The following is a 27,589-nucleotide window of genomic DNA, read 5'->3' as shown; positions in this document are numbered from 1 at the left end:
GATACCTTGCATCCGTCACCTTTCTATCTCTAGCAAAGATTTTCACTCTTTCACTTTTACCTATTTATAACACTCTTTGATTTTTTTTTGGATTCTTAATGTAAATAGATCGGTTCTAATTTAGTTTATTTCTTTTTTTTTTTCAAGTAAGCCGTAGATAAAATAAAAGACAACATAAATAATTAACTTGTACAATATGTCTCTGTCTTCAATTATATAAAAAGACTAGACGCATTTTCATTTGCTTGACTAAAACGACCAATTATATTTGTTTGTAATATTTTCAAGAAGTAGATAGGAATGATCCAATTAATTAAAGCCTTAAATATTTCCCCTAGAAAGACAAAGACCAAAGCTTTTGTTTGTTCATAAACCATGGTATCGGATTCCGTCGACTTATTAATGAGTTAAATTAAAGAATGTGGAATTAGGTAGAGATACACATTAAAGGGAGCATCCTAGACATATGCATGTTGTACTCTTTTACCTTTGATTAAGATTTTTCCCATTTAAGTTTTCCCAATCAAGGTTTTAACGAGACAACATAAGCATACTTAACACTGTGTCAATAATCCAAGAAAAGTTGTACTCTTTTTCCTCGCTACGGTTTTTTGTCACTGGATTTTTCCTAATAAGGTTTTAAAGAGGCAAATGATGTTGATATGTGTGCATCTAAGAGGGAATATTGTAAAAGCTATGGGAATTGAATGTCACATGGTTTAGTCAAAAGTGAAAAATTAAGGACTAAAAATAATGGTATTGTCATATTTTCTTATTGTGGGATGACATGGTTTTGAACTTGTATGACATAGTTTTCAACATGTCATAATTTCCCTTGTAGACTTCTACACGTAAATGGCTCTGTATAAAGCGCATGCAGTGTATGATCAAACAACACACAAAAGCAAGAGTGAAAGCAATAATACTAATATCCCTTCCTCTTTCTTTACCTGCATCATTTGTTTGATACCATGCACCCGTCACCTTTCTATCTCTAGCAAAGATTTTCACTCTTTCACTTTTACCTATTTATAACACTCTTTGATTTTTTTTGTTTCTTAATGTAAACACATCGGTTCTAATTTCCTTTTTTTTGTTTTTTGTTAAGTAAGCCGTAGATAAAAGACAACACAAATAATTAACTTGTCTTCAATTATATAAAAAGACTAGACGCGTTTTCATTTGCTTGACTAAAACGACCAATTATATTTGTTTGTAATATTTTCAAGAAGTAGATAGGAATGACCCAATTAATTAAAGCCTTAATTTCCCTTAGAAAGACAAAGACCAAACCTTTTGTTTGTTCATAAACCATGGTATCGGATTCCGTCGACTTATTAATCAGTTAAATTAAAGAAAGTGGAATCAGGAAGAGATACACATTAAAGGGAGCATCCTAAACATATGCATGTTGTAATCTTTTACCTTCAATTAAGATTTTTCCCATTTAAGTTTTCCCAATCAAGGTTTTAACAAGACAACATAAGCATACTTAACACTGTGTCAATAATCCAAGAAAAGTTGTACTCTTTTTCTTTCGCTACGGTTTTTTTCACTGGGTTTTTCCTAGTAAGGTTTTAACGGGGCAAATGATGTTGATATGTGTGCATCTAAGAGGGAATGTTGTAAAAGCTGTGGGAATTGAATGTCACATGGTTAAGTCAAAAGTGAAAAAGTATGGACTAAAAATAGTGGTATTGTCATATTTTGTTATTGTTGGATGACATGGTTTTCAACATGTCTTAATTTCCCTCGTAGACTTCTGCACGTAAATGGCTCTATATAAAGCGCATGCAATGTATGATGAAACAACACACAAAATCAAGAGTGAAAGCAATAATACAAATATCCCTCCTCTCTCTTTACTGCATCATTTGTTTGATACCTTGCACTTGTCACCTTTCTATCTCTAGCTAAGATTTTCACTCTTTCACTTTTACCTGTTTATAACACTCTTTGATTTTTTTATTTTTTTTATTTTTTGGTTTCTTAATGTAAACACATTGGTTCTAATTTCCTTTTTTTTTTTTCAAGTAAGCCGTAGATAAAAGACAACACAAATAATTAACTTGTATGGTGTGTCTCTGTCTTCAATTATATAAAAAGACAAGACGCGTTTTCATTTGCTTGACTAAAACGACCAATTATATTGTTTGTAATATTTCCAGGAAGTAGATCGGAAGGACCCAATTAATTAAAGCCTTAAATATTCCTCCTGCAAAAAAGAGCAATTCTTTTGTTTGTTCATCGATCGTAATATGTACATATACATGAGTCAAAATAAGCACACAAGAGGGAGCCTTCACAAAGGTTGCTTAGGAGAAGTCTCAGCAGTCGGTAGAGCCCCAGAAAGAGAAGGCACCGGAGGGGGATCATTTGGAGCCTCAGTACTGGACAGAACCCTAGAAGGAGGAGGCATCAGAGGTTGATCATTTGGAGCTTCATTACGCGGTACAGCCCCAGAAGACGAAGGCAATAAATGCCTTTGGAACAAACCCACAAATCTCTGATGATCAAGTAAAACCTGACCATCAGTTTCCTTCATCTGGTCAAGCTTCCTCTTCATGTTTGTAGCATAGTCATGTGCGAGCCGGTGCAACTGTTTATTCTCATGCTTGAGCCCTCTAATCTCCTGTTTGAGACTCATCACTTCAGCCGCCAATGATTCAACTTGGCGGGTTCGAGCAAATAGGCGTTGGGCCATATTAGACACAGAACCTGCACACTGAACACTGAGAGCCAGCGAATCCTTAACAGCTAACTCATCAGACCGTTTGGAAAGTAGTCTGTTATCTTTGGGAGTGAGAAGGTTCCTGGCCACCACCGCAGCGGTCATATCATTCTTCATCACGGAATCCCCAACGGTAAGAGGACCAGTAGGGGAGACGAAGGATGGGCGCCATATGTTGTCTGGAGAAGGCGGGGCTGCCTCTTCAACAAGGTTCAAGTCAAAACGACGGTCGGAGGGGCCAGACATTTTCAAAGGTGTTGAAGAGAGAAGAGGTCGGACAAATCAAGATCTTAGAAGTGCAAGAATGAAGCTTCTACTGGTGGAGATTCAAGTGTGCTTTGGAACTTAATGCCAGCCCCTATAAAAATCTGCACTCGACGAAGCTTCAGAAATCGAAGAGGCGCCTGCTCAGAAATCGAAGAGGCGTTTGCTTTCTCAAAAGCTGGGCTGCTTAGAGATCACGAGGGTTGATCTCAGAAATCGAAGAGGCGTTTGCTTTCTCAAAAGTTGGGCTGCTCAAAGACCACGAAGGCCGATCTCAAAAATCGAAGAGGCGCTCGCTTTCTCAAAAGCTGGGCTCCCCAGAGACCACGAGGGTCGATATCAGAAATCGAAGAGGCACCTACTTTTCCAGCCTTTTCCAGCCTTGTCAGCACCTGTCACACGCACACTCAGTTTTGCGGAAATTATGGGCATTCTGTCAAAGACTTCTGGGGAAGTAGAAAACACATGAATCTTACTGTTCAATCACCCACTTCCCACACGCAACAATAGCTCATGGGTACCACAGATAACTTTGCCAAAGTTCTCTGCCAAAGTTGAGCACGTGAAGCTTACAGCTCCCACTACATCGCTCTGACCAAGAAGGGTAAAAGAATAGCAAAGAAACAGCACTAACAAAGTTTAGACCCATAAATTTTGAAGGTCTAGCTACCATATTATTACCCACAAGGGTAAAGGAACAGTACCACTGCTGGATAATTGGAAAGTCCCTGTGTGTCAACCTCTGTGCTTCGTGGCAAGGTAGACTAGCAAACATGCCCAACCTTTACTCACATTCGAGAAAACACTCCCAATAAGATTGCTTGCTCCAAAATCGAAGAGGCACCGTCCTCCGAATCTCGAGAGCCAGACTCCCAACATGACTACTTTCTTAAAAATCGAAGAGAGGGTAAAAGAACAGTACCATTGCTGGATAATTGGAAAGTTCCTGTGTGTCAACCTCTGTGCTTCGTGGCAAGGTAGACTAGCAAACATGCCCAACCTTTACTCACATTCGAGAAAACACTCCCAACAAGATTGCTTGCTCCAAAATCGAAGAGGCACCGCCCTCCGAATCTCGAGAGCCAGACTCCCAACATGATTACTTTCTCAAAAATCGAAGAGACACTGCTCCCCGAATCTCGAGAGCCAGACCCCCAGCATGATTGCTTTCTCAAAAATCGATGAGGCATCGTTCTCCGAATCAATCGAAGAGGCGCTCGCTTTCTCAAAAGCTGGGCTGCTCAGAGACCACGAGGGCCGATCTCAGAAATCGAAGAGGCACCTACTTTTCTAGCCTTGTCAACACCTGTCACACGCACACTCAGCTTTGCAGAAATTATGGGCATTCTGTCGAAGACTTCTGGTGAAGTAGAAAGCACATGAATCTTACTGTTCAATCACCCACTTCCCACACGCAACAATAGCTCATGGGTACCACAAATAACTTTGCCAAAGTTCTCTGCCAAAGTTGAGCACGTGAAGCTTGCAGCTCCCACTACATCGCTCTGACCAAGAAAGGTAAAAGAATAGCAAAGAAACAGCACTAACAAAAGTTTAGACACATAAATTTTGAAGGTCTAGCTACCATATTATTACCCACAACTGTAAAGGAACAGTACCACTGCTGGATAATTGGAAAGTCCCTGTGTGTCAACCTCTGTGCTTCGTGGCAAGGTAGACTAGCAAACATGCCCAACCTTTACTCACATTCGAGAAAACACTCCCAATAAGATTGCTTGCTCCAAAATCGAAGAGGCACCGTCCTCCGAATCTCGAGAGCCAGACTCCCAACATGACTACTTTCTCAAAATCGAAGAGAGGGTAAAGGAACAGTACCATTGCTGGATAATTGGAAAGTCCCTGTGTGTCAACCTTTGTGCTTCGTGGCAAGGTAGACTAGCAAACATGCCCAACCTATACTCACATTCGAGACAACACTCCCAACAAGATTGCTTGCTCCAAAATCGAAGAGGCACCACCCTCCGAATCTCGAGAGCCAGACTCCCAACATGATTACTTCCTCAAAAATCGAAGAGACACTGCTCTCCGAATCTCGAGAGTCATACCCCCAGCATGATTGCTTTCTCAAAAATCGAAGAGGCATCGTTCTCCGAATCTCGAGAGCCAGATACCACAGACCACTTTTTCAAAGTGCTCTGACAGAGTTAAAACATGTGAAACTGGCAGCTCCCACTACCGTGCTATGACCAAGCAGGGTAAAGGAATAGCATTACTACTTGTTGTTAGGGAGACTCCTATATATGTCGACCTCCATCCCCAACGGACAGGCAGACCTGCAAAAATGCTCAACCCTTCATCATATCTGAGAGGACACTCCCAACGAAGCCTTTCGAAATATTCAGCTTTCTTTCCCCCCGATAATACCTCTGCAAACAAGCTATACTAGAGCAAGAATATCTCATATCATCAGGGTTAAAAGCAAGAGTATCCCATATCATGCTTTTTTCCTGTCTTTTCTTTTGGCCTTGTTTTTACCTGCAAGACAAGGAGAAAGAGAGCAATCAGTCAGCACTTGGAATCAAGCTTCCATCCAGGAACTGACTGCCTGGAACCCCTTACCTGATTACTTACCTGGCATTGCTCTCGAGTACTCATCTTCAACATCTTATGTTTCCAGGGAAGATTCCGCATCTGCTTGAGGAACAGATAGGGCAAGTGCGAAGGATACAAGGAAGCATGTGGAGACAAGCGTAACAGCACACGTGCCGATACATTCATTACTCTGTCAAAAGCAAAAGTATCCCATATCAGCAGGGTGGAACGTACTCTAGATTTGATGGACTTGTTTTGACCCTCAAAATCTTCAGTCGGCCTTATACTCTGGAGGAAACCAGAAAACCCTCCAGCTCAGTTCAAGAATAAGCCTGTGGAAAGTTACTTCTTCAAAAGCAAAAGTATCTCATATCATCTCTTCTCATTTTTCTTCTCTTTATCCTTCATGCTGCTGCAAGATGGGGAGAAGGTGAACAATCAGTCGGAGCTCTGATTGCTTACCTTGTCTGTCACCTCTTTCAGCAGACCCCCTAGCTCGGCGACTTGGGGGACTCCTACTACATGGTTTGTATCGCGCTTGACCAAGCCTGAAACTACAAGTAAGCTTCAAGTGAAATTGATACATTACCTTGTGCATCTCCACCAGTTAAAGATACCACCCCTGGATGGAGGAAGAGTACTTCTAGAGAAGATGCCACATCTACCTATGAGACAGATAAGGCAAGTCAAGACGACACCACACTCCGATACTTAGAAGTTTCGTGATTACGAGATCATTCTCCCACAATATTTCCTAATGTCATTTGTACTAAATCATTCACTTGTACTCACTAAATGAGAGCTTGAACCTATGTACTTGTGTAAACCCTTCACAATTAATGAGAACTCTTCTATTCCGTGGACGTAGCCAATCTGGGTGAACCACGTACATCTTGTGTTTGCTTTCCTATCTCTATCCATTTATATACTTATCCACACTAATGACCGGAGCAATCTAGCGAAGATCACAAAAAGCGATCGTTTTCGCTACCTAGGATCTATCTTGCAAGAGAACGGAGAATTAGATGGAGATCTCAACCATAGAATACGAGCTGGATGGAAAGAGTGCATCCGGCGTGTTGTGTGACCGTCGTAGGCCACTGAAGCTCAAGGGAAAATTTTATAGGACGGCAATAAGGCTAGCGATGTTGTATGGCACAGAATGTTGGGTGGTGAAGCATCAACACGTACACAAAATGGGTGTAGCGGAGATGAGGATGCTTCGTGGGATGTGTGGGCACACGAGAAAGGATAAGATTGGGAATGAGGATATCCGAGGTAAAGTAGGAGTAGCCGAAATTGTAGGAAAGATGAGAGAAAATCGGCTCCGGTGATTTTGAACATGTGCAAAGAAGGCCGACTGACGCTCCGGTTCGAAGATGTGACTACGGGACAGAGGTTCAGGGCCGAAGGGGTAGAGGAAGACCTAGGACAACTTTGGAAGAGACTCTAAGAAAAGACTTAGAGTACTTGGATCTAACGGAGGACATGACACAAAACCAAGCGCAATGGCGTTCTAGGATTCATATAGCCGACCCCACTTAGTGGGAAAAGGCTTTGTTGTTGTTGTTGTTGTTCATCGATCGTAAACCATGGCTCATGTGAGAGCAGCTCAAGGAACTTCATCTGATTCCAACACTCGTCCGGTACGATGTTTTCCTGAGTTTCAGAGGCAAAGACACTCGCAGGACTTTTACTGACCATCTCTACACAGCCTTGAAGAACGCAGGATTTTTCACGTTCCGAGATGATGACGAACTTAAGAGAGGGGAATATATCAAGCCAGGACTACAGAAAGCAATCCGGCAGTCACAAACGTCTGTTGTCGTGTTTTCAAAAGATTATGCGTCATCCAGATGGTGCCTTGATGAGCTTGTCATGATCCTTGAACGTAAAAGGACTACCTCAGACCATGTAGTATCACCGGTCTTCCACGGTGTCGAGCCATCCCATGTGGGGAAGCAGATGCGAAGCATTGGGAACGCATTTGCTAGACACGAGAAAACTCAGTCGCCGAATAAGGTGAAGGGATGGAGGAAGGCACTTGCAGAGGTTGCTGATCTAGCAGGGATGGTCTTTTCAAATGAAGCTAATGGGTAACTTTCATTTGTTCTCTTTTATATTTCTAGTGTTAATATTGGAAGGGTAATTTCTTTTCCTGAAAATTTGACATTACCTCTTGAAATTATATTTTTCTTAACTAAAACTCATCTCCGTTTGTTTTCTTAACTAAAGCACATTGATTAGGTTCCAACTAAACAATTTCTTTAACTAAGTTTAACTTTTCAAATTGTGTATTTTTTGAATGCCTAAACTACCCCTATTAATACTTGGATTGGATTTTTAGATCATTTACTTGTTTGTTATAATCATGGTCCGAAATGCCGATAATATCGGCGATATATCGCCGATATTATCGGTTTTGAGGAGTACCGATTTTTTTTTCTATATCCAACTGGTTTTCGGGATAATATCGCGATATTATCGAATTTATCGATAATATCGGTGGCTGACTTCTCGGAGAAGAACGCCGGAGCTGTAGAAGCTCCGGCCGACTGTAAAACAGGACCCTAGACTCCGATCTAGGTATGAAAATGAAAAACAAGACGAGATGAACATTTGTATATATGAAATTTGCCGTGAAACCATCGGAGGTGTTCGGAAATTGAGTCGACACGCACGGCCTCGCCGGAGTTCGCCGAGTTGCAGAGATGAGAAGAAGAGGGAGAAAGACGATGCTGATGATGATGGGTGTGCATGTGTGTATGTGGGTCTTGGACCATCGGCGTAGAGAGAAAGGAGAGAGACGACGGCGGCGGTGACGAGGGAGAAGCAGAAGCCGATCTGCCGATGTGGGTCTCTGTGCGTGTGTGTGGGAGTGGGAGAAAGACGATGGTGATGATGATGGGTGTGCATGTGTGTATGTGGGTCTTGGACCATCGGCGCAGAGAGCTAGAACGAAAGAAGACGGCGGCGGCGACGATGTGGGTCTCTGTGCGTGTGTGTGGGAGTGGGAGAAGGATCGAGAGACCTTGGGTCTCTGTGCGTGAGTGTGTGTGTGGGGGAGAAGGATCGAGAGACGTACGTGGGTGGGATTGGGAGATCTGTGTTTGTTATTGGTTGTGTGGCGGAGAACGGAGAAGGGGGAGAAGGGACTCAGAGAAGAGAAGGGAGAAGGTTCGAGAGAGTCTGAGAGAAGACCGTATGCGTGTGAGAGGTGAGTGTGCGTGGGTTGTGTGCGTGTGTGGTGTCATGTCAGTGTGTGTGTGTGGTGTCGTGTGAGGTGACTGTGGACCTGTGTATATAGACATATAAATATTATATAATGCATTCGTAACCTGTAAAGCTGTAACACCAATAATATTCTTACTTTTTGGTTTTAGATTCTAGCAATACTTGCAAAAAATTTATGTGGCCCTTTGATGTGGTTGGGTCATCTCATCTGAGATGCCTGACTGATTTTACAATATGTCCATAACTTTTTGCAGTTTCAGACCATGGACATCAAATAATACTGCTTTTATAATGAAACCGTGTCCGTGTGCGTGAGTCCGTGATATTCTTTCACATGCAGAACAGTGTGTCATTGTCTATTATATTCTTTCACGCGGCACGCCTTATCAGAGGTGGAGTGATAGTATCAGAGGCTTTCAGCATTTTCGTTTCTTCTTCTTCCCTTACCATTTTCAAAGCTATTCCAGATCCATTCCAAAGCTTGAAAACAAACGGTTCCATATTTAAGGTAAGTTTACAAACTTAAATTTATATTATTGTAATTTATACAACAACAAATAAATTTGTATGGACTCGTATGTTAATTTTTTTAAGTAATTAATACTTGCATGTTAATTTTTGTAAGTAATTAAGTAATGTTAACAATTACATGTTAATTTTTTTAAGTAATTAAGTAATGTTGTATAATTATTCCCTAGGATAATTTTAATATGTTTAATGTTATTTATTATTTTATTTCCCTTACCATTTTCAAAGCTATTCCAGATCCATTCCAAAGCTTGAACACAAACGGTTCCATATTTAAGGTAAGTTTACAAACTTAAATTTATATTAATGTAATTTATACAACAACAAATAAATTTGTGTGGACTCGTATGTTAATTTTTTTAAGTAATTAATACTTGCATGTTAATTTTTTTAAGTAATTAAGTAATGTTAACAATTACATGTTAATTTTTTTAAGTAATTAAGTAATGTTGTATAATTATTCCCTAGGATAATTTTAATATGTTTAATGTTATTTATTATTTTATTTCCCTTACCATTTTCAAAGTTATTCCAGATCCATTCCAAAGCTTGAACACAAACGGTTCCATATTTAAGGTAAGTTTACAAACTTAAATTTATATTATTGTAATTTATACAACAACAAATAAATTTGTGTGGACTCGTATGTTAATTTTTTTAAGTAATTAATACTTGCATGTTAATTTTTTTAAGTAATTAAGTAATGTTAACAATTACATGTTAATTTTTTTAAGTAATTAAGTAATGTTGTATAATTATTCCCTAGGATAATTTTAATATGTTTAATGTTATTTATTATTTTATTAATATTAGGTTTTATTATCAAATTGGATTATTATTCATTAATAATAGGTTTTTTTTATTATCAAATTGAATTATTATTCATTAATATTAGGTTTTATTATCAAATTTGATTATTCTTCATTAAATTGGATTATTCATTAAATTGGATTATTATCAAATTGTATTATTATTCATCACCATGTTTTATATTAGGATTATTTTTTTATCAAATTGGATTATTATTCATTAATATTAGGTTTTTTTTAATTATCAAATTTGATTATTCTTCATTAAATTGGATTATTCATTAAATTGGATTATTATCAAATTGGATTATTATTCATCACCATGTTTTATATTAGGATTATTTTTTTATCAAATTGGATTATTATTCATTAATATTAGGTTTTTTTAATTATCAAATTGGATTATTATTCATTAATATTGGGTTTTATTATCAAATTGGATTATTCTTCATTAAATTGGATTATTCATTAAATTGGATTATTATCAAATTGGATTATTATTCAGTAATATTAGGTTTTATTATTCCATATTATTTGTATAATTACTTAAATTTTTACAATCATTTTCATTACTTCGTATTTAATTCTTCTGTAGAATAACTTTATTATTTAGGTTCTCTTATTTTATCAAAAAATAATTGTCTAATTTTCATGAAAAATAAATATAGGTACATTTAAGATGTCAAGTGGAGTTACTAAACGTGATCCAGCTTGGGAACATGGAGACCCAATAGACGGAAACAAACATGGCACAATTTGCAAATATTGTGGTCGGGTAATGAAGAGTGGCGGAGTGACACGACTAAAGTACCATCTTAGTGGATTAGATCCAGCAAAAAATGTCCAACGATGCGATAATGTCCCCCCAGAAGTGAAGGCATTCATCAGCACATTATTAAAAAATAAAAAACAGCAGAAGGAAAAGATAACACATGGAATGGAAAATATTCGAGCTGGGCTACGAGGAGAAGTCATTGGGCAAGCGGTTGACAGTGATGATGATGACGATGAGGACGAATGTGATGATGACATGGGACCTGAAGAACGACGCAGTTTGAAACAAGCATTACGTGCCTCCAAACAGTCAGCATGGGAAAGAGAACACCTTCATAAAATTCCTAATAGGGGACAAGGTTCCAGGACAAGTGGTGGTGCACAAATGAGACGGGGAGGCAGTCTTAGAGAATCACAACCAACACCACCAATAGCCCCAAGTTTATATAAGTCATCCAACGCACGTCAAAAGAGTGTTTGGAGTTATTTCAAGGGAGGTAATGTGAAGGAGGGAATGGGGTGTCTAATTAGCAAGTTCTTTATCTATGAAAATGTCCCTGCTGAGAAAGCATCATCACATCATTTCAAAAATATGGTAGTGGGATGTCAACAGGCCGGTGTTGGAGTACAACCTCCCACTCCTTATGAGATAAGAAACAAATATTTGGATATGGAGTATAAAGACATTGGCGAGTATGTTAACAAGTTGAGGTCAAAGTGGGAAACTAATGGTTGCACAATCATGTGTGACGGATGGACTGGGCCGACCAGATTGTCTATCATAAACTTCATGGTATACTCCAAGGGAAAGACAATTTTTTTGAAGTCTGTTGATGCTTCAGACCATATAAAGAACTACAAGTATATTTACAAATTATTGAGGGATGTAATCATGGAGGTGGGAGAGCATAATGTTGTCCAAGTCGTGACCGACAACGGTTCTGCATTTGTCAAAGCTGGAAAAAAGTTAATGAAGCATCATAATGTGTTTTGGACATCATGTGCAGCACATTGTATTGATCTCATGTTTGAGGCAATGGGGAAGAGAGCGAATGTTGCTATTGTGGTCAAAAGAGCTAGAACGATCACAAATTATATTTACAATCACGGTTGGTTATTGGCAAAGATGCGTGAATTTTGCAAAGGAGAAATCATTCGTCCAGCTACCACTCGATTCGCCACCAACTATATTGCATTAGACAACCTACTGAAGAAGAAAGCAGGGTTGAAGCAACTATTCACTAGTGACGATTGGGCCAACCACAATTTCAGCCGCTCAAATACAGGTCGTATGGTGGAAAGTATAGTGCTTGATCATGCTTTCTGGACTCAATCAGAACATGTGTGCCAACTGTTTGAACCTCTTTACAAAGTTTTACGGATCGTTGACACAGAAGTGTATCCTACTATGGGGGCAGTATATGAGTTGATGCGTGTAGTGAAGGATGAATTGGAAAGAAAACATGGTGCAAGGTGGGTCATAAAGATAATTGAAGATCGATGGTATAAAACATTATACCACGATTTGCATGCAGCAGGTATAAATTATGTCATAATTTGCAATTCATTTCTTTAGTTGCATAAGTTTTATTTCTCTTATTAGAGTATGTGTTTCTTTGAACAGCATATTATTTGAATTCTCGATACCAATACAGACCCGGTGTTGGAGATGATGGTACCCTTATACGTGCTGTACATAATGTATACTCTAAATTAGACCCTGCATCACCAGCAGTTGGCCAATTTGGAAATGAGGTACACAATTACTTAAATTATAATATTAATAATTACTTTGTTGGATTAAACTAACACGATTTATTGAATTCAGCTTACATGGTTTAAAGATGCAAGAAGAACTTTTGGAGAACCAACATCAATTGATGCTCGAACAACAATGTCTCCTAGTGAGTGTAAACATATTTCACTATAAGTTTATAATAGAATTTGTTCGAGTTATTAGGCTTATCAACATTGTTTTTCATTGTAGCTGAATGGTGGATCATGTATGGGACCGATGCACCAACTGTGAGAAAGTTAGCAATCAAAGTATTATCACAAATAGCTTCCTCATCTGCTTGTGAAAGAAATTTGAGCACATTTGCATTGATACACACAAAGCAAAGAAATAGGTTGGCACATAGTAGGTTGGAAAAATTAGTTTATTGCTACTACAACATGAAGCTTCAAATTCGAGATAAGGAAGCAGAAATAGATCATGTCGACCGTGGTGACCCACTAGATGTGTTTGATATTGTTGGTGAAGATGATGATACAGAGGGTAACCAACTTTTTCAATGGATTAGACCTCTTCATTTAGATGATGATGAAGGCAACCCAGCTCCCAGAGTTGCTGAAGAAGCACGTAATGAAGGGATAAATGTAGAAAGAGTATTAGAGGAGGAGGTGGGATCTAGCAGCGCTGACTCTTTGGATGAACTTTTCCGCCCAAGACCAAGAAACACTGGAATTCCACCTTCTTCCAATCCTACACAACCACAACATCGTGCTGATACTAATGATAGCTCTAGTACAAGATCAGGAGACTCACCTACCACCGGAGGTGGGAATGATGAAGGACATAGTGGAGCTGGAGGTAGTGGAGCTGAAGGTAGTGGTGGTGGATATGGAAACTATTATGGACCACCACCTCCCGGATATATGAGCCCCTTCACTGGTGAGGCAAACTTCACGCATGCAACACAGGATGATGACCATGGCAGTAGGCGGGCAGGACCAGGAATTGGTGCCATAGGGAAGGACTATACTCGCAGAGAAAGAGGCAAGGGGATTTTGTCAAGTCAAGAAGATGACTCATTATCTAGAACTTCAGACTCTGTTGGATTGGGAAGTAGTAACTATGGTTATACTCATAACCAACCATTTCCCTACCCTTCATATCCCTACCCTTCATATCCCATTCCTGTTGGGATGGAATCGAGCGACTCATGGAAACAATCCCAGCCTCAATCTTTAAATGATTTTTCTTATGGACAACCTCAACCAATCTCGGATCCATATGGGTGGCATGTTAACAATTACATGCAAAACTATTTTGGGGATTTATCATTTGATAACTACTCTTCACAATACACTCATTCTACACATAGAGATGATGAAGATAGTGAAAAATTTGAACCTCATAGGAACTCTATGTGGTACTAAAGTGTAAAATATTGTACTAATTCATTATATATAAATGATTATGGTGTGTTTAGACTTCTTTCATTAATTACTACATATTTTCTACACTCAGAATGTTTGTCAGATCGCTATATAATCAACTTGATAATGTTAAATCCATCATGCAATGCATTTCCTTCCAATTTTTTGTGATAAACTAATAGATAATTGACTAAATAAACATCCTACAAAGTTTCAATAAAAATTTCCAAGTTTTTCTTACAATTTCCGTGGTTTCCATGTAATTTTTATCGATATCGATATTATCCCGATATTTCCATCGATATTTCCGTGTTTTCGGATTACCGATATTTCCGATATTACCGATATTTAATACCTTGGTTATAATCATTTTTTTTTTTGAGAATGTTATATCCATTTAATCAATTATATTTATTTTACAAAATATTTCATGACATTCATTGTATATTCAATGTATTAACTTTCAAATTGTTATAAGGTGCCAATTGAAAAAATAATAATAATAATACTAATTTCATGATTTTGTGTCACATCCCGGCCCGGGTCCCCACCACATTCCGGGCTCGACTCCGCTGTAGCACGATATTGTCCGTTTTAGGCCCTGACCACACTCTCATGGTTTTGTTTCTAGGAACTCACATGAGAACTTCCCAGTGGGTCACCATCATGGGATTGCTCTCACGCAAACTCGCTTAACTTCAGAATTTCGATGGAACCCGAAGCTAGTGAGCTCCCAAAAAGCCTGATGCTAGGTAGAAATGGGAATATACAGATAAGGCTTACAGGATCCTCACCCCTGGGTGATGTGGGATCTTACAATCCACCCCCCTTAGGGGCCCGACGTCCTCATCGGCACACTTCCGGCCAAGGATTGGCTCTGATACGAAATTGTCACATCCCGGCCCGGGCTCCCACCACATCCCGGGCTCGACTCCACCGTAGCACAATATTGTCCGCTTTGTGTCCTGACCACGCCTTTACGGTTTTGTTTCTGGGAACTCACATGAGAACTTCTTAGTGGGTCACCATCATGGGATTGCTCTCACGCAAACTCGCTTAACTTCGAAGTTCCAATGGAACCCGAAACCAGTGAGCTCCCAAAAGGTCCCGTGCTAGGTAGAAATGAGAATATACATATAAGGCTTACAAGATTCTCACCCTTGGACGATGTGGGATCTTACATTTTGTGCATTAAATATACAAGTTAATTTACCTACCAACACAACAATAAACCTAAAACAGCTTTAGCTATTGCATATATGCTCCAATCCCTAATGCACAAATCAAAAGCTATATGTTCCACTCAATTTTTACCTACAAAATTGTCTAATTTACCTATTCCATCAAACCAAAATTTAAAGGGTCTAATTTACTTCCAAAATGGTCTAATTTACCTAAATGATTTATGTGCATTATATTACAAGTTTATTTAATTGCATACAAGCACAAACCCACAACATTCAAACATTATCTAATATCACTAATTTTTATTGGACTAGATAAATTAATTTAAATGTAGGTAAATTAGTATAAATATTTTATAAGTAGGTCAATTAATTTATATGTAGGTAATTACATGATTCAAACAATTTCTTTTTGTCATACGAGATGTGTCTAATTTTTTTAATATGGTAAATTAATTTAGGATTATTATATTAGCACCCCACAAATTGTTGAATAAACCTCACATACTTAATACATCCCACATTTGCTTTTTCAATTAAAAATTATTTTAATACACCACACTTCCTTCCTCATAATACCCTCACACCCCACATTCTTAATATACACCTTACATTTTCTACATACACCCCACATTTTTTATATACCCCACATTTCTCAAATCTTATAACACTCATTTTTAATTTTGCCGAATGATTTCAAACTATCTGAACGTTAGTTTGCCAAATGATTTCAAATTGAATGATTTGAAAAAATGTTTAGGTTCATTTGAACGTTTTTTAATAACAATAATAATGATTTCAAAGCTTTCGAAACACTGATTTCGTGTTTCATTCATCAAAAATAATTTTTCTCAATCAACATGTTTGTAGTTTCATTGCTTATGGTTTTATTCAACAATGGAGGGTGGGAGGGATTTTTGATAGTTGAAGTAGATAAATAATACGTTAAAAATGATTTGGGGTGTATTTATAAATTTTTTATTATTTTTTAAACCTAATAAGGTCAAAATTGTCATTGCATAGTAGAGTAAATAAGTCATTAATATTAATTTTTAATGTGGGGTGCATTTAACATTTTGTGGAGTGCTAATATAAAAAGCCTTAATTTATATATGTTATCAATATTTATGATACAAGAAAGTTAAATATCCATATGGATTTAATTGCTCATCATAATTAGGATGAGTAATAACATTTATTAACCAAATGAGGATTTTGTGGCATAAGTTGTAAATGTGTTGTAATAGTTGGTTATATATTTGTCGACATGGCAGTCTATTTGAAATTTGGGAATGTTTAAAATTAGGTGGGTTTTTGTTTGAAAAATAAGAGTTTCAACGGCTTATATCTAAAGAATTTTTTGTTTTTTAACCAACAATTTGTTTTGCCTTTTTTTGACCTAAGTGTATACAATACTTCTTTTACAAAAAAATAAAAAAAAATAAAAATGCATATATATATAATAACTTTCTTAACTTCGTTTTCCCTTGTTTCATGTTGTCAACAAAGTTTCATTTTTATTTTTAACTAATTAAGATATGATGTCAAAATAATGTATAAGTTTAGCATCTCTCCAGTTGTTCGTACCTTTATAACTTACATATAGGTACACAAGTTTGATTTATATTTCATTTTGTTTGCAAATTCTTAGGTACGAGTCAAAGTTTATCACAAAAATTGTTAAGGTGATTGGTGATAAGCTAATTCGCACACCCTTGAGTGTTGAATCCAACTTGATTGGAATCCAATCTCGAGTCAAACACATCAATTTATGGTTACAAGATGGATCAACTGATGGTATAGTTGTTGTGTATGGGATGTCTGGAATAGGGAAGACAACCATTGCTAAATATGTTTACAATTCAAATTTCACAAGTTTTGAAGGAAGCAGCTTTGTTGAAAATATCAGAGAAACGGCAAGTCAACCGAACGGGTTAGTTCAAATACAAATGCAACTTCTTTATGATATTTTGAAGGGGAAAAAGGAGAAAGTACACAACGTTAGTGAAGGGATAAGTAAGATTGAAAAAGCCATAAGCTCTAGAAGAGTTCTTCTTGTTCTTGATGATGTAGACCATATGGACCAATTAAATGCAGTACTACGAATGAAAGATCAGTTTTATCCCTGGAAGCAAAATAATCATAACAAGGTGTGAAAGGTTGCTAAAGGCACATCAAATTACTAAGGTCCACGAAGTTGAAACTTTGGATTACTATGAATCATTGGACCTCTTAAGCTGGCATGCATTTGGCCAGGATCCCCGCATGGAATATTCAAAAGAGCTAGTGCAACAGAGTGGAGGACTTCCATTAGCTCTTCAAGTTTTGGGTTCTTCTCTGTTAGGTGAGAGTATGGATGTGTGGACAAGTGCATTGGAGAAGTTAAAAGTTATTCCTAATGACGAAATCATGAAGAAACTGAGAATAAGCTATGACAGTTTACAAGATGACCATGACCGGAAATTATTCCTCCACATTGCTTGTTTCCTAAAAGAAAGGGACAAAAACTACATTGTTCGAATACTAGATGGATGTGATTTCTTTACAACTGTTGGCATTCAAAATCTCATTGATAGATGCTTGGTGAAAATTGATAAAGACAACAAGGTGAACATGCATAACCTGATTCGTGACATGGGAAGAGATATAGTTCCTCTAGAATCTGGGAAACGTAGTAGATTATGGTGGCATAAGGATTCTTTTTGAAGTATTGAGAGAAAAGAATGTAAGAAACATGCCTTTTATGTCTTTATATGTTTTTCGCTTCTTGTGAAAAATATCCATACTAATGTTGTTCCATTTTTTGTCCTTAGGGTACACAAACAATCCAAGGTCTTGTTCTGGACATGCATGGGAATCCTGCACACAGTCCAATAAACACAAATGAGACAATCTTTGAAACCAATGCATTTGAAAGGATACACAAATTACAACTACTCCATCTTAGATGTGTACCGCTGGAGGGATGTTATGCAAATTTTCCTACAGGATTAAGATTGTTGTGTTGGCTTGAATTTTCTTTGGATTCTATACCCATTGATTTTCCTCCGGAGTGTCTAATTGTTCTTGAAATGCAATATAGTAGCTTGAGAGAAGTCTGCAAAGGAACAAAAGTATGTTACTCTGTGCATCTCAATTCCTTTCCCTTCTTTTTCATTTTAAAATTTTGATTCGTTGACTAATTGCATATGTTAGAATTAACTCCCACAAATTTTATCTCTTTTTTCTTTATTTTAATTTTTTTTTCTTGCAGTTTCTTCCATCATTGAAGATCCTTGATGTGAGCCATTCTCATGGCCTTAGTCAAACCATGGACTGCTCATACTGCCCCAATCTAGAGGAATTGATTCTTGTAGATTGTGGAAGTCTGCTTGATGTTCATGAATCCATTGGAAAACCTAGAGAGACTTGTGTACTTGAATCTGGAGGATTGCAAGAACCTTAGGATGCTTCCAAAGAACATGTGCATGCTAAAATCACTTGAGACTCTCATTTTATCTGGGTGCTCAAATCTTGATGAGATGACGAAGAAGATGGAATCTTTAAAAATGCTCGAAACAGATGGAATTCCAAGAAGTGAATTATGGCCTGGAAGAAGTTCAAGTATCTTGACTTATTTGCCATGTTATTTAGTAAAGTTAAGTCTTCGTAGCTGCAATCTTTCTGATGATGCCTTTGCTACGGATTTAAGTAATCTATCCACAATACGAAGCCTAGACTTAGATAGTAATCCAATTTGTAGCCTACCTGTTTTCATCAAAGGTTTGACGAAGCTTGAGATGCTCTCTTTTAATTACTGTAGGAGGCTGGAATCACTTGTGGGGTTGCCGAAAACTGATGCCGTTTTTGTACTTGGTTGCACGTCATTGAAAAAAGTAACATATCAATCCTATGGGTTGAGAGCGTTGACCCATTCGGATGAGAACCAAAACGTAATTGAGGGCGAGTACTATGACAACTTAGAACAAACTGGAAGAGTTGACGTGGAAATGAGGAAACTTTTCAGTTTGCACAACTTGGAAATGTGGAAACTTTTCAGTTCGCAAAACTTGGAAATGAGAGAACTTTCCAGCTTGCAAAATTTTAAACAAGTTGATTGGGTTTGGAGTCCCGTTCAGGTGCCTCTCTCTCTCTCTCTCTCTCTTATAGGAAAAGTTTGACTAATATAGTCGTTTCTGTGTCATTCATACAGGGACTTGATCAACATGGTATATATAGCATATTTTTTGCGGGGAATGTGATTCCTGGCCGGTTCAGCTATAAAAGTACAAATTCCTCAATATGTTTTATTGTGCCTTCTCTTTCAAGTCACAAAATTCGGGGCTTAAATATTTTTGCTACCTAAGCAAACAATGATTGCGATTGGGTTTATTTGTCTAATCCATGTATGAGTATTGAAGTGAGCAACAAGAGCAAGGGTATGAAATGGATATATGGCCCACGATTCTACCGTCACCGTTTTGGAAGTGAGGGAGGAGAAGACATGACATGGTTGAGCCATTGGAAAAAGGACAATGAAACAATAATATTAGAATGTGGAGATGAAATGGTTGTTTCCGTAATGAAGACGGAATATAATGAGTTCTTTCGGGTAAAAGGAATTTGGTGTGGAGCTTGTGCAAGAGCACCAAGACAAGATGAGTACCCAACACAACACCACTGCAGATCCTAATGATCCATTTGTCATCGGTGGAGATTTGTCACCGCTAGAGATGTATCAGGATTTTACTTCTTTTGCTGGTTCAGTGAAGCACAAATGAAAAATACTGATTTTTGTAGGCCGAAATGGTTGAATACCCTCATCATGGACTCAGGTAAATCATGCTCCATTAAAGCACTTGGGGTTCTGCCCGTATTCATTTCATTCGAGTTTTCGCTAAATTTTATGTTATTTGTATGTTTTTCAGACAAAGAAGAAGAGCAACAGAACGATCTTGATCACAAAATTGCAGCGGCGAGTGCCAGAGGCAATAACTGCCATGTGTTAGGAAGAGGGGGCTAGTCACTTCTCTGAAGAATTGGTGACAGTAGATACAAAGTTCGAATTCAGAACTGAGCCATGTTAACCGCTTGGGATATGAAAGACCCTTGCTATTAGATATCAAGTTCAAATGTCTTCAGCATCATCAAATATCGTGTACCCCATGGCTTTAGCGTTGCGAAATTTTTCTTCCCTGCCACTGATTGCCTACGACCTCATGCAACCGAAGATATACACATGGTTATATGCATGTTGTAAATGAGGAAAAAATAATAATACTTTTACACACTGTAAGGGAAGGACTTTGACATAGGCATCTTTACTAACACTGGCAAGAATCAATTCTTTGAATTTGGGGGAAAAGATTTCGGCACGGGGGAAAGCAAGAACATCCGCTTTGCTTATTAAGTGTCCAAAGTTTCGGATCTTAATTGTCATTTGCATCAAAATTGTGTAAATTACATAAATATCAGTACAACAAATATTAGCCTTGCCTACACTACGGAAGCTGGTTTTTGCTTCTTCAACCCGAACAAATTATTGAGGTCAGGAAGCATCGGAGGAGGAACGGCCATAGTCTCTGGGGCCATGAAATTTACTATCTTCTCGTGAACATTGTACCTGCAAAAGCATAATACAATAAGCCTTCAACAATGTGGCCTAGTTTGCTTAACAGATGCTCCAAGATATTCCAAAACAAAATCATAGCAGTTTCACATAGGGAATCGAAGAATCTATTGATACCTTATCTTGCGACTCTTAGAGGCTCTTCTGTCAACAATCTTCCTCTTCTTTGTATGCAACTTTTTCAAAGAATAAAAGGCTGTCTCTGAGGATAATCAAATAGTGCAAAATCAGAATCAATAACAATATGCTGGCAATAAAGGTCTTAATTGTTAGCAGGAATAACTATGATAGCGCGTTCCATTTTTTAAGTTACAAAAACTTGAATAATAGAAGTTCAGGATCGACTAGGTTCCAAGCCCACTATAACGAAGACAATAGCTGCAGATACAGATCCAAAACAGAAAATTAACAAGGATATCCAGCATCACTTGGGCGTATACAATCATAAACAATTTCAAAAGCCACAATTTTTAAATGCAATCTGATTGTGTTTTGATTTACCGGAACTCTTACAGATTTGGATAAACCGTATATCACATTCAAATGCAATCATGTATTACGTATGAGATGCCCTAATAATTTTACCAGAAGATGCTGGGTCAATTGTCTCAAAAAATTCTTTCAGTAACTGCTGGTAAAACTCAGAGTCATCCAAAAGTTCAGGGTCACCATCAGCTTGTGCACCAGCTTCAGATTGTGTCTCCTATCAGAGTGAAGGAATAATAAAGAAATTTTTTAATTAAAAGATACAACCAAATCTGCAGATGATGAGTATTATTAAATAATCACAGGTGGCGTGATTCATTCTTATAGCTAAGGAACAGATTCATCAAATAAAATCGGGGCCGTCCAAAATGAAAATTGAAGTAAACACCACAAAAGACACAAAAAATTGTTCAAATATGTTATCAAATTAACAGAATGCATCCTTCCTCAAACAATGAATTTGTACCTCGTTTGAGAATTAAAATAGCACATAGGAAATTTTAAAATCCATGGGACATTTAAGTGCAACGAATTTATAGATGAGCCTCAGATTTGAATAGAATTCTAGTTAACCAATTATATGCAGAACAGTAGGATTACCTCCCCCTTTGCAGTATTTTTCTCCTCAGGAACCTGCACATCCATTTAAAAATTAAGAAGAAATCTCTTTGAGCCTGCACAAGAAGCTTGGGAAGTGTAAAATTTTCAATTTTTTCAATTTAGATGTAAGAGTTTATATCTTACAGCGCCAAATACAGAAACTGCTGATTTCCTCATCTGCATCTGCCTAACCATTCTGCTAGGATCTCTCATATAAGAAGCAACTTGTTCACTAATATTCTGCAATTGGAAAGGATAAATGAATTCATGTTGAATATCTCGCAAGGGATGGCACAAGTCCGATCATAGGGGAACGCATGGTTACAATTTTAATTGTAGGGCCAGACCTGATTAAAAGCATGCAGTTTGCTTTTAATAGCAGCAGCACCTGTGGTCACCTCTGTCTTCCTCTGCCATTTATTGATGGATTTGTCTCTGAAGGTAGCTATTCTACAAGATAAAATGTGACAGGTTTAGTTAGACCAAGTAACCCACATGGAAATGCATACAATAATGAAAAGTTGAACAACATAGCAGAACAAATTTCTAGAAATCATGCAAGAGAAGTTGACGGAGCATGACTACAAGTAGAAGATTTTTTATACCAGAACTGCCCTACATCTCAAAGTAAACATATGGCAACATAGATATTTTACAAGTATGATTTACAAAGTCATTTCATGGTTCTTTGCCAGCCTTTTTGGATAACAAACAAATTTACTTTAGTGCCTAATGGAATTTCAATGTCAGAAAACTATAGACGGGTAAATTGCATATGAAACAGTTGAGACAAAATAACATAACAGGCTGATGTATTAACTGATAAAAACTATATATTGAAGTATACCAAAGGTTAGATACTATCGTATTGAAATACAGCAATATTAGTAAGGTACTTGAATCTGCCATTACGAGAATTTTAAACAATAAAACAGAAAAATTCCACATTTCCTTTTGCTGGAGCAGTGAAATATGGCATGACGAAGAAAAAAAATATTTCAGTTTTATACAAGTATTGATAGACTTCAACACAAGAGCATATGTTGTTAGTAGAACATAATTCTTCTCAGAATATCTTAAGTACAATCTGAGTACCTCGACAGCAACTGAGAAATCCGTGACCAATCCTCATCACCATCACCGTCAATGTTCTTAGATGAGTCTGACTTCTTAGATTGTCCAGATTTACCTTCAGAACAGGATATTTATTAGGAGAAGCACTGCATGAACATTAAAGTGCAAACAGTACAAACTAGGACAGTCGATTAGACCAAAGTAGCCCAAAAGCCCCTCTTTTTTTTGTTTTTTTTTTGTTTTTTGCTTAATCAGGCTAAGGTTTATACGAGATCAAGCAGGAAAGATTAGTCCTGGGGCAGATTTCAAATCTGGCTTCATCTTGGCTATGCTCAGATCAACAAAGCAAGACCCAAATGATTTAGCTTCGATGCTTTGTACTTTGGGATGAGCTTGGGCAAGGCTCAGCTTAATCCATTCCTCTTGATTGACACCCTTACTCTCTTAATAATAACTCAGTACCAGCATAGCAAACCTTACACATACTGGCAATTCTTATCACGCCGATAGCAAATGCACAACAAAAATAGAGAGCCAATTGTATTACAAGATAAATATAATAGTATGATAAATGTAGTTTGCACATACTATCTGTTGCTTGAACGATGGATGGGTTCTTCTCAAGTAGAGCCTGTAACAAGAAAAAATGGCATGATGTGATAAATTTTAGCATAATGTCAATATTAACAAATCGTAATAATTTATATTATATTACCACAAGGTATGAAGCTAAACCACAGACCAAGTAGTACTAGGTAGACAAGAAGTTTTTATGACAGCCATACCTCTTGTAGTTCTGCTAGAGAATCCAAAATTTGCTTTGATGAGTCAACTAGATCAGAATATGCTGTACTGACACCCTGATGTGAATCACAAAATAAAGACCTAACTGGCTCCTGCAGACAACCTCTCGGGTAAGAACACAATATCTTAACATGTCAAAAAGCTACAAAAAAAGAAGGGGGAAAAGCAAAAGCGACCTGTGGTAATCTATTTGAATTTGAGAATGCTTTCTGAAGCAAGAATCTGAACTCAAGAGCTTTGTCCCAAAGAGCCTTCAAGAAAATGAAAAAAAAAAAAGCATAAAAAATGAGTAAAATAAACATCGATCAGACAATAATCTGCTACATAAATATTTTTTGTCAACTTTAAGGCGAGGCATAAAAAGAAGCTCTAATCAAGGAGCAATAATTTCACGATGAAAAATAAAACCTATTTCATGGATATTACAAGAGCTATTATCTTGAACAACGCACCTTTTGGTTCTTCACTGCTTGACCTTTAAGAAGATCTTCGTCCTTATGACGCTTTAGATTCTTTAAAATATCTCTGCATGGGAAGATGGAATAAACGATGAACAAAATTAACTTCATACGTCCGCCTATACCTATGTATAGATGTCTGTTCCTTCCTTTTATCTCGAACTCAATAATTGCAGACGCATGTATAACTCCATTTTATCCTTTCATAATAACTAAATTAAATAGATACTGAAACTTAGTGGCGAGCTACAATGAAATGGCACTATTATTGAATGACTTCTGTAACCTAATATCAAATTTTGTCACCAACCTACGACTGCTATGCATATTATCTCCTACACACATTATTTAGTTTTACATCGTCAGTCTAGTTAAGCATCACAAGTTTATAATACAAAATAAAAGGATTGTGAACAGAAGTCTCTTACTGCTCCTGATGACGAAGATTCATGTATTCTTTCTCGAGTTCTTCCATCTCGGCATCTTTATTATCGTTTTTCCCATCACCATTTTCCTCTTCCCCATCTACTTGTCCATCTTCTTCCTCATTTTCTGATTCTTCTTCCTCCTCCTCACCGTGGTGCTCATCATCAAAGTCATCCTCTTCCTGCTCCATCTACATCACAAATCATCAATTAACAACACAATCACCAAAACAAAACCAGATAACTACCGAAACTGAACAACAGAATTACAAATTAAACTAACATTCAGCTCATCGCTGTCGAAATCACCATCGTTCTCAAACTCACTGTCACTGTGACGAGCCTTCCTCCCCATTGTGACGCCTGACCCCTAGAAATTCAAACACCCAAATATTTATACAATTTACTTCCACAAAGATTTTAGCTTTGGTGTGACATACAGTTTCATTTCAAATATTCAAACTTCATCAATCCCGAATTCTAGAATAGATGAAATTTCCTTGTTTTATTTGAAGCGAAACAAATGATATGTATACAGAAATATATATATGAGCCACGAAAACCCCAGTCCTTTTCATAGGATTTCGTAGAATCCGGCACAGGAGATATATATATATATATATATATATATATATAGAGAGAGAGAGAGAGAGAGAGAGAGAGAGAGAGAGAGAGAGAAACCCTAACCTTTTGAAGCTGAAAGAAGGAGGAGGGAAGAAGGAAGACAGCGAGGGTTGAAGAGTGGCGGAGACAAGTCCGCGAAGCAGCGGCGGCAGGGTTTGGGTTTTGGGGTTTAAGCATTGATACGGAATTTACCGGGTTGGAATTACCCGATTCTAAAACCCAAACCCGGCTGCTAAATGTAGTTCCCAAATCTATCGATTATTTCCTTTCCTCTTTCGATCAAAAGACATTTGGGCCTGAAATGGCCTTCGTGGGCTAGTTAGGCTATTATTAGACTGAGTCAGGCTTATTTGATTTGCATTTTGTTGCACACTTAATAAGGATGACTTATATACTACCACAATCTAGTAGTAAATCTCTTGATTCAGCAAGTGTCAAATTTTATATTCGACTTATGTAGATGGCTAATTCAATACTAAATTACGATATTTGACTCATTGTGCATCTAATCCAAACCCAGCACCTCTTAAAATATAATAGAGACTTACCTAAAATACCTAAAATAGTGGTGAAAGATTGGCAGATGTAACCCAAGCCAATTTTATAACAGATTCCCCCTAATCTCTCCCATCTCCTCCAATCCCTCAATTATGGCCATATGTCTTTTGTTTTGTGGATTTGGAATGAAATTGACCTAGCACCCTTGTTTCTTGTTAATTGTTCTCGCATTCAAAACAAAACACCACAATTTTCATAAAGTGAGTACCAAGTGTAGGGCTTTAATATGCTCGAAACAATTTGAATCGCCTTTTTTTTTCTTTTCTTTTTTTTTTTTTTGCTCATCTAAGCTCGATTTTCAATGAAATGAGTTGAACTCAAACAAAATAATAGACTCGTTAATGAAATAAGTCGATATAGAGCTTTGCTATGTTCAACTCATAAGGCTAGTGAATTGCTTGTATCTTTTTTATCAGATAGCTCGAATTTGGTTCAAGCTCGACTTGTTCGTTAAAGCTTGGCTCATAAGTGTACCTTATCTCTATTACAAAATCCAACGATACTCTTATTTGAAAAATATTCAAATAATTATTTATACCTTATCCCGATGATTGATATTAGACCCAATGGAATGTGGGGTACTAGGATTAATTAGAGCAACTCCACCCTACTAAGTCAATTACTATTCGGGCTATTGAGTAAAGGCAATTACTGCTTAGTGAACAATAACTGCCCATGTGCATCTACACTTCTAAAATATATTTAAAAAACTAATAAGAAGATAAATATATGTTTAATTTCGAATAAAATTTTTAACTGATCTCTTCACGTGTTATGATTCTGTAATTTGTAATTATTTTTATAATTTTTAATATTTATTTTTTACCTAATTAATATGAACCGTTTATTACATTTTTTTTATAATCCAACATCCCATAAAGTGCCACATGGGCCACAACAGCTAATAAGTGTTATTTTTTCAATTTTTTCCTTTCTTTTTTAATTTTTTGTTGAAAAATTTGAACTGTAGGATAGAAATCTTATGCAAATCGAATGGTTGAAGGCCCCCAACATTACAGGGTGGGTTGGTCCACTCATGCTCACGCGTGTGTGAAGCCCACGCACCTAGCCCAAAATAATAATAACGTGGTGACATCACGCTCCCTAAATGCTGGATTGGACGATTTTGGCCTGAGTGAGTAGTCGTGCCTCCATCTTTTTACTGTAGCCCAACTTGTTTAGGTTGGGGTGGAGGTCAATTTGTTAGTTTTGGTAGATTAAATCACCCAATCCTTCTTGCAATTGGAAGGGGGTTAAGTTGCCTCATGGGTGGTGCCATCCACACACCTATTTTTACCGTTCACACACTATTTTTAATTTCTGATCGTCGGATTGAATAACTTAAAGAAAGTCAAGGAACAAAAGTTAACAAAATTGTACATTATAAAAGATATAAAAAAAATGATGTGTAAATAGCATTACCTTTAATTATATGTTACATAAATAGTTAAATATAGTATAGTATTAGTGTCTTAGCTCCAACATGAAAATTCTTGAAATCCAACACTACCACACGTGCATGACCACCCAACCTATCATTGAAGTATTTTATATACAGGAGAAATAGAGCTAAAAATTTAAGCAGCAATTTGATTTTGATTTTGATTTGGGCACAAGCAACCGCATTTGCACACGTGTGTCTTGCTGAAGCTTGTTCCTTGCATTTTCATGGTTCCAATCAATTTTTTTAGATCAAATAACTACTCTGTCTTA

The 27,589-nt window shown here is 37.2% G+C and overlaps 2 protein-coding genes, 2 long non-coding RNA genes and 1 pseudogene across 4 annotated transcripts; 4 read left to right on the top strand and 1 right to left on the bottom strand.

The window, feature by feature from the left end:
• Positions 1-7,140: 7,140 nt before the first annotated feature.
• LOC103409074 (disease resistance protein RPV1-like) lies at positions 7,141-18,028 on the top strand (annotated as a pseudogene).
• Positions 9,829-12,670, top strand: LOC139190512 (uncharacterized). The gene is made up of 2 exons (XM_070810844.1): positions 9,829-9,886; positions 10,788-12,670. The coding sequence occupies exon 2, from the start codon at positions 10,799-10,801 to the stop codon at positions 12,467-12,469; it is 1,671 nt and encodes a 556-aa protein (XP_070666945.1). The 5' UTR covers positions 9,829-9,886; positions 10,788-10,798; the 3' UTR covers positions 12,470-12,670.
• A 1,183-nt stretch (positions 18,029-19,211) lies between the features above and the next one.
• LOC139193689 (uncharacterized) lies at positions 19,212-19,669 on the top strand. The gene is made up of 2 exons (XR_011578062.1): positions 19,212-19,357; positions 19,432-19,669. It is a non-coding gene; the product is annotated as an uncharacterized lncRNA (long non-coding RNA).
• A 180-nt stretch (positions 19,670-19,849) lies between these two features.
• Positions 19,850-20,370, top strand: LOC139193688 (uncharacterized). The gene is made up of 2 exons (XR_011578061.1): positions 19,850-20,053; positions 20,147-20,370. It is a non-coding gene; the product is annotated as an uncharacterized lncRNA (long non-coding RNA).
• A 231-nt stretch (positions 20,371-20,601) lies between these two features.
• LOC103426878 (uncharacterized) lies at positions 20,602-25,566 on the bottom strand. The gene is made up of 14 exons (XM_029093303.2): positions 25,382-25,566; positions 24,978-25,064; positions 24,698-24,885; positions 24,264-24,336; positions 23,988-24,062; positions 23,793-23,903; positions 23,596-23,638; positions 23,029-23,122; positions 22,281-22,383; positions 22,078-22,173; positions 21,934-21,966; positions 21,433-21,550; positions 20,965-21,049; positions 20,602-20,841 (listed from the first exon to the last, which is right to left on the bottom strand). The coding sequence occupies exons 1-14, from the start codon at positions 25,493-25,495 to the stop codon at positions 20,715-20,717; spliced, it is 1,347 nt and encodes a 448-aa protein (XP_028949136.1). The 5' UTR covers positions 25,496-25,566; the 3' UTR covers positions 20,602-20,714.
• Positions 25,567-27,589: the final 2,023 nt, after the last annotated feature.

Source organism: Malus domestica, chromosome 02, assembly GCF_042453785.1.
Source record: "Malus domestica chromosome 02, GDT2T_hap1".
Lineage (NCBI taxonomy): Eukaryota > Viridiplantae > Streptophyta > Magnoliopsida > Rosales > Rosaceae > Malus > Malus domestica.
The sequence above is the reverse complement of the archived record's forward strand: the minus strand, read 5'-3'. Positions and strand labels throughout refer to the sequence as shown.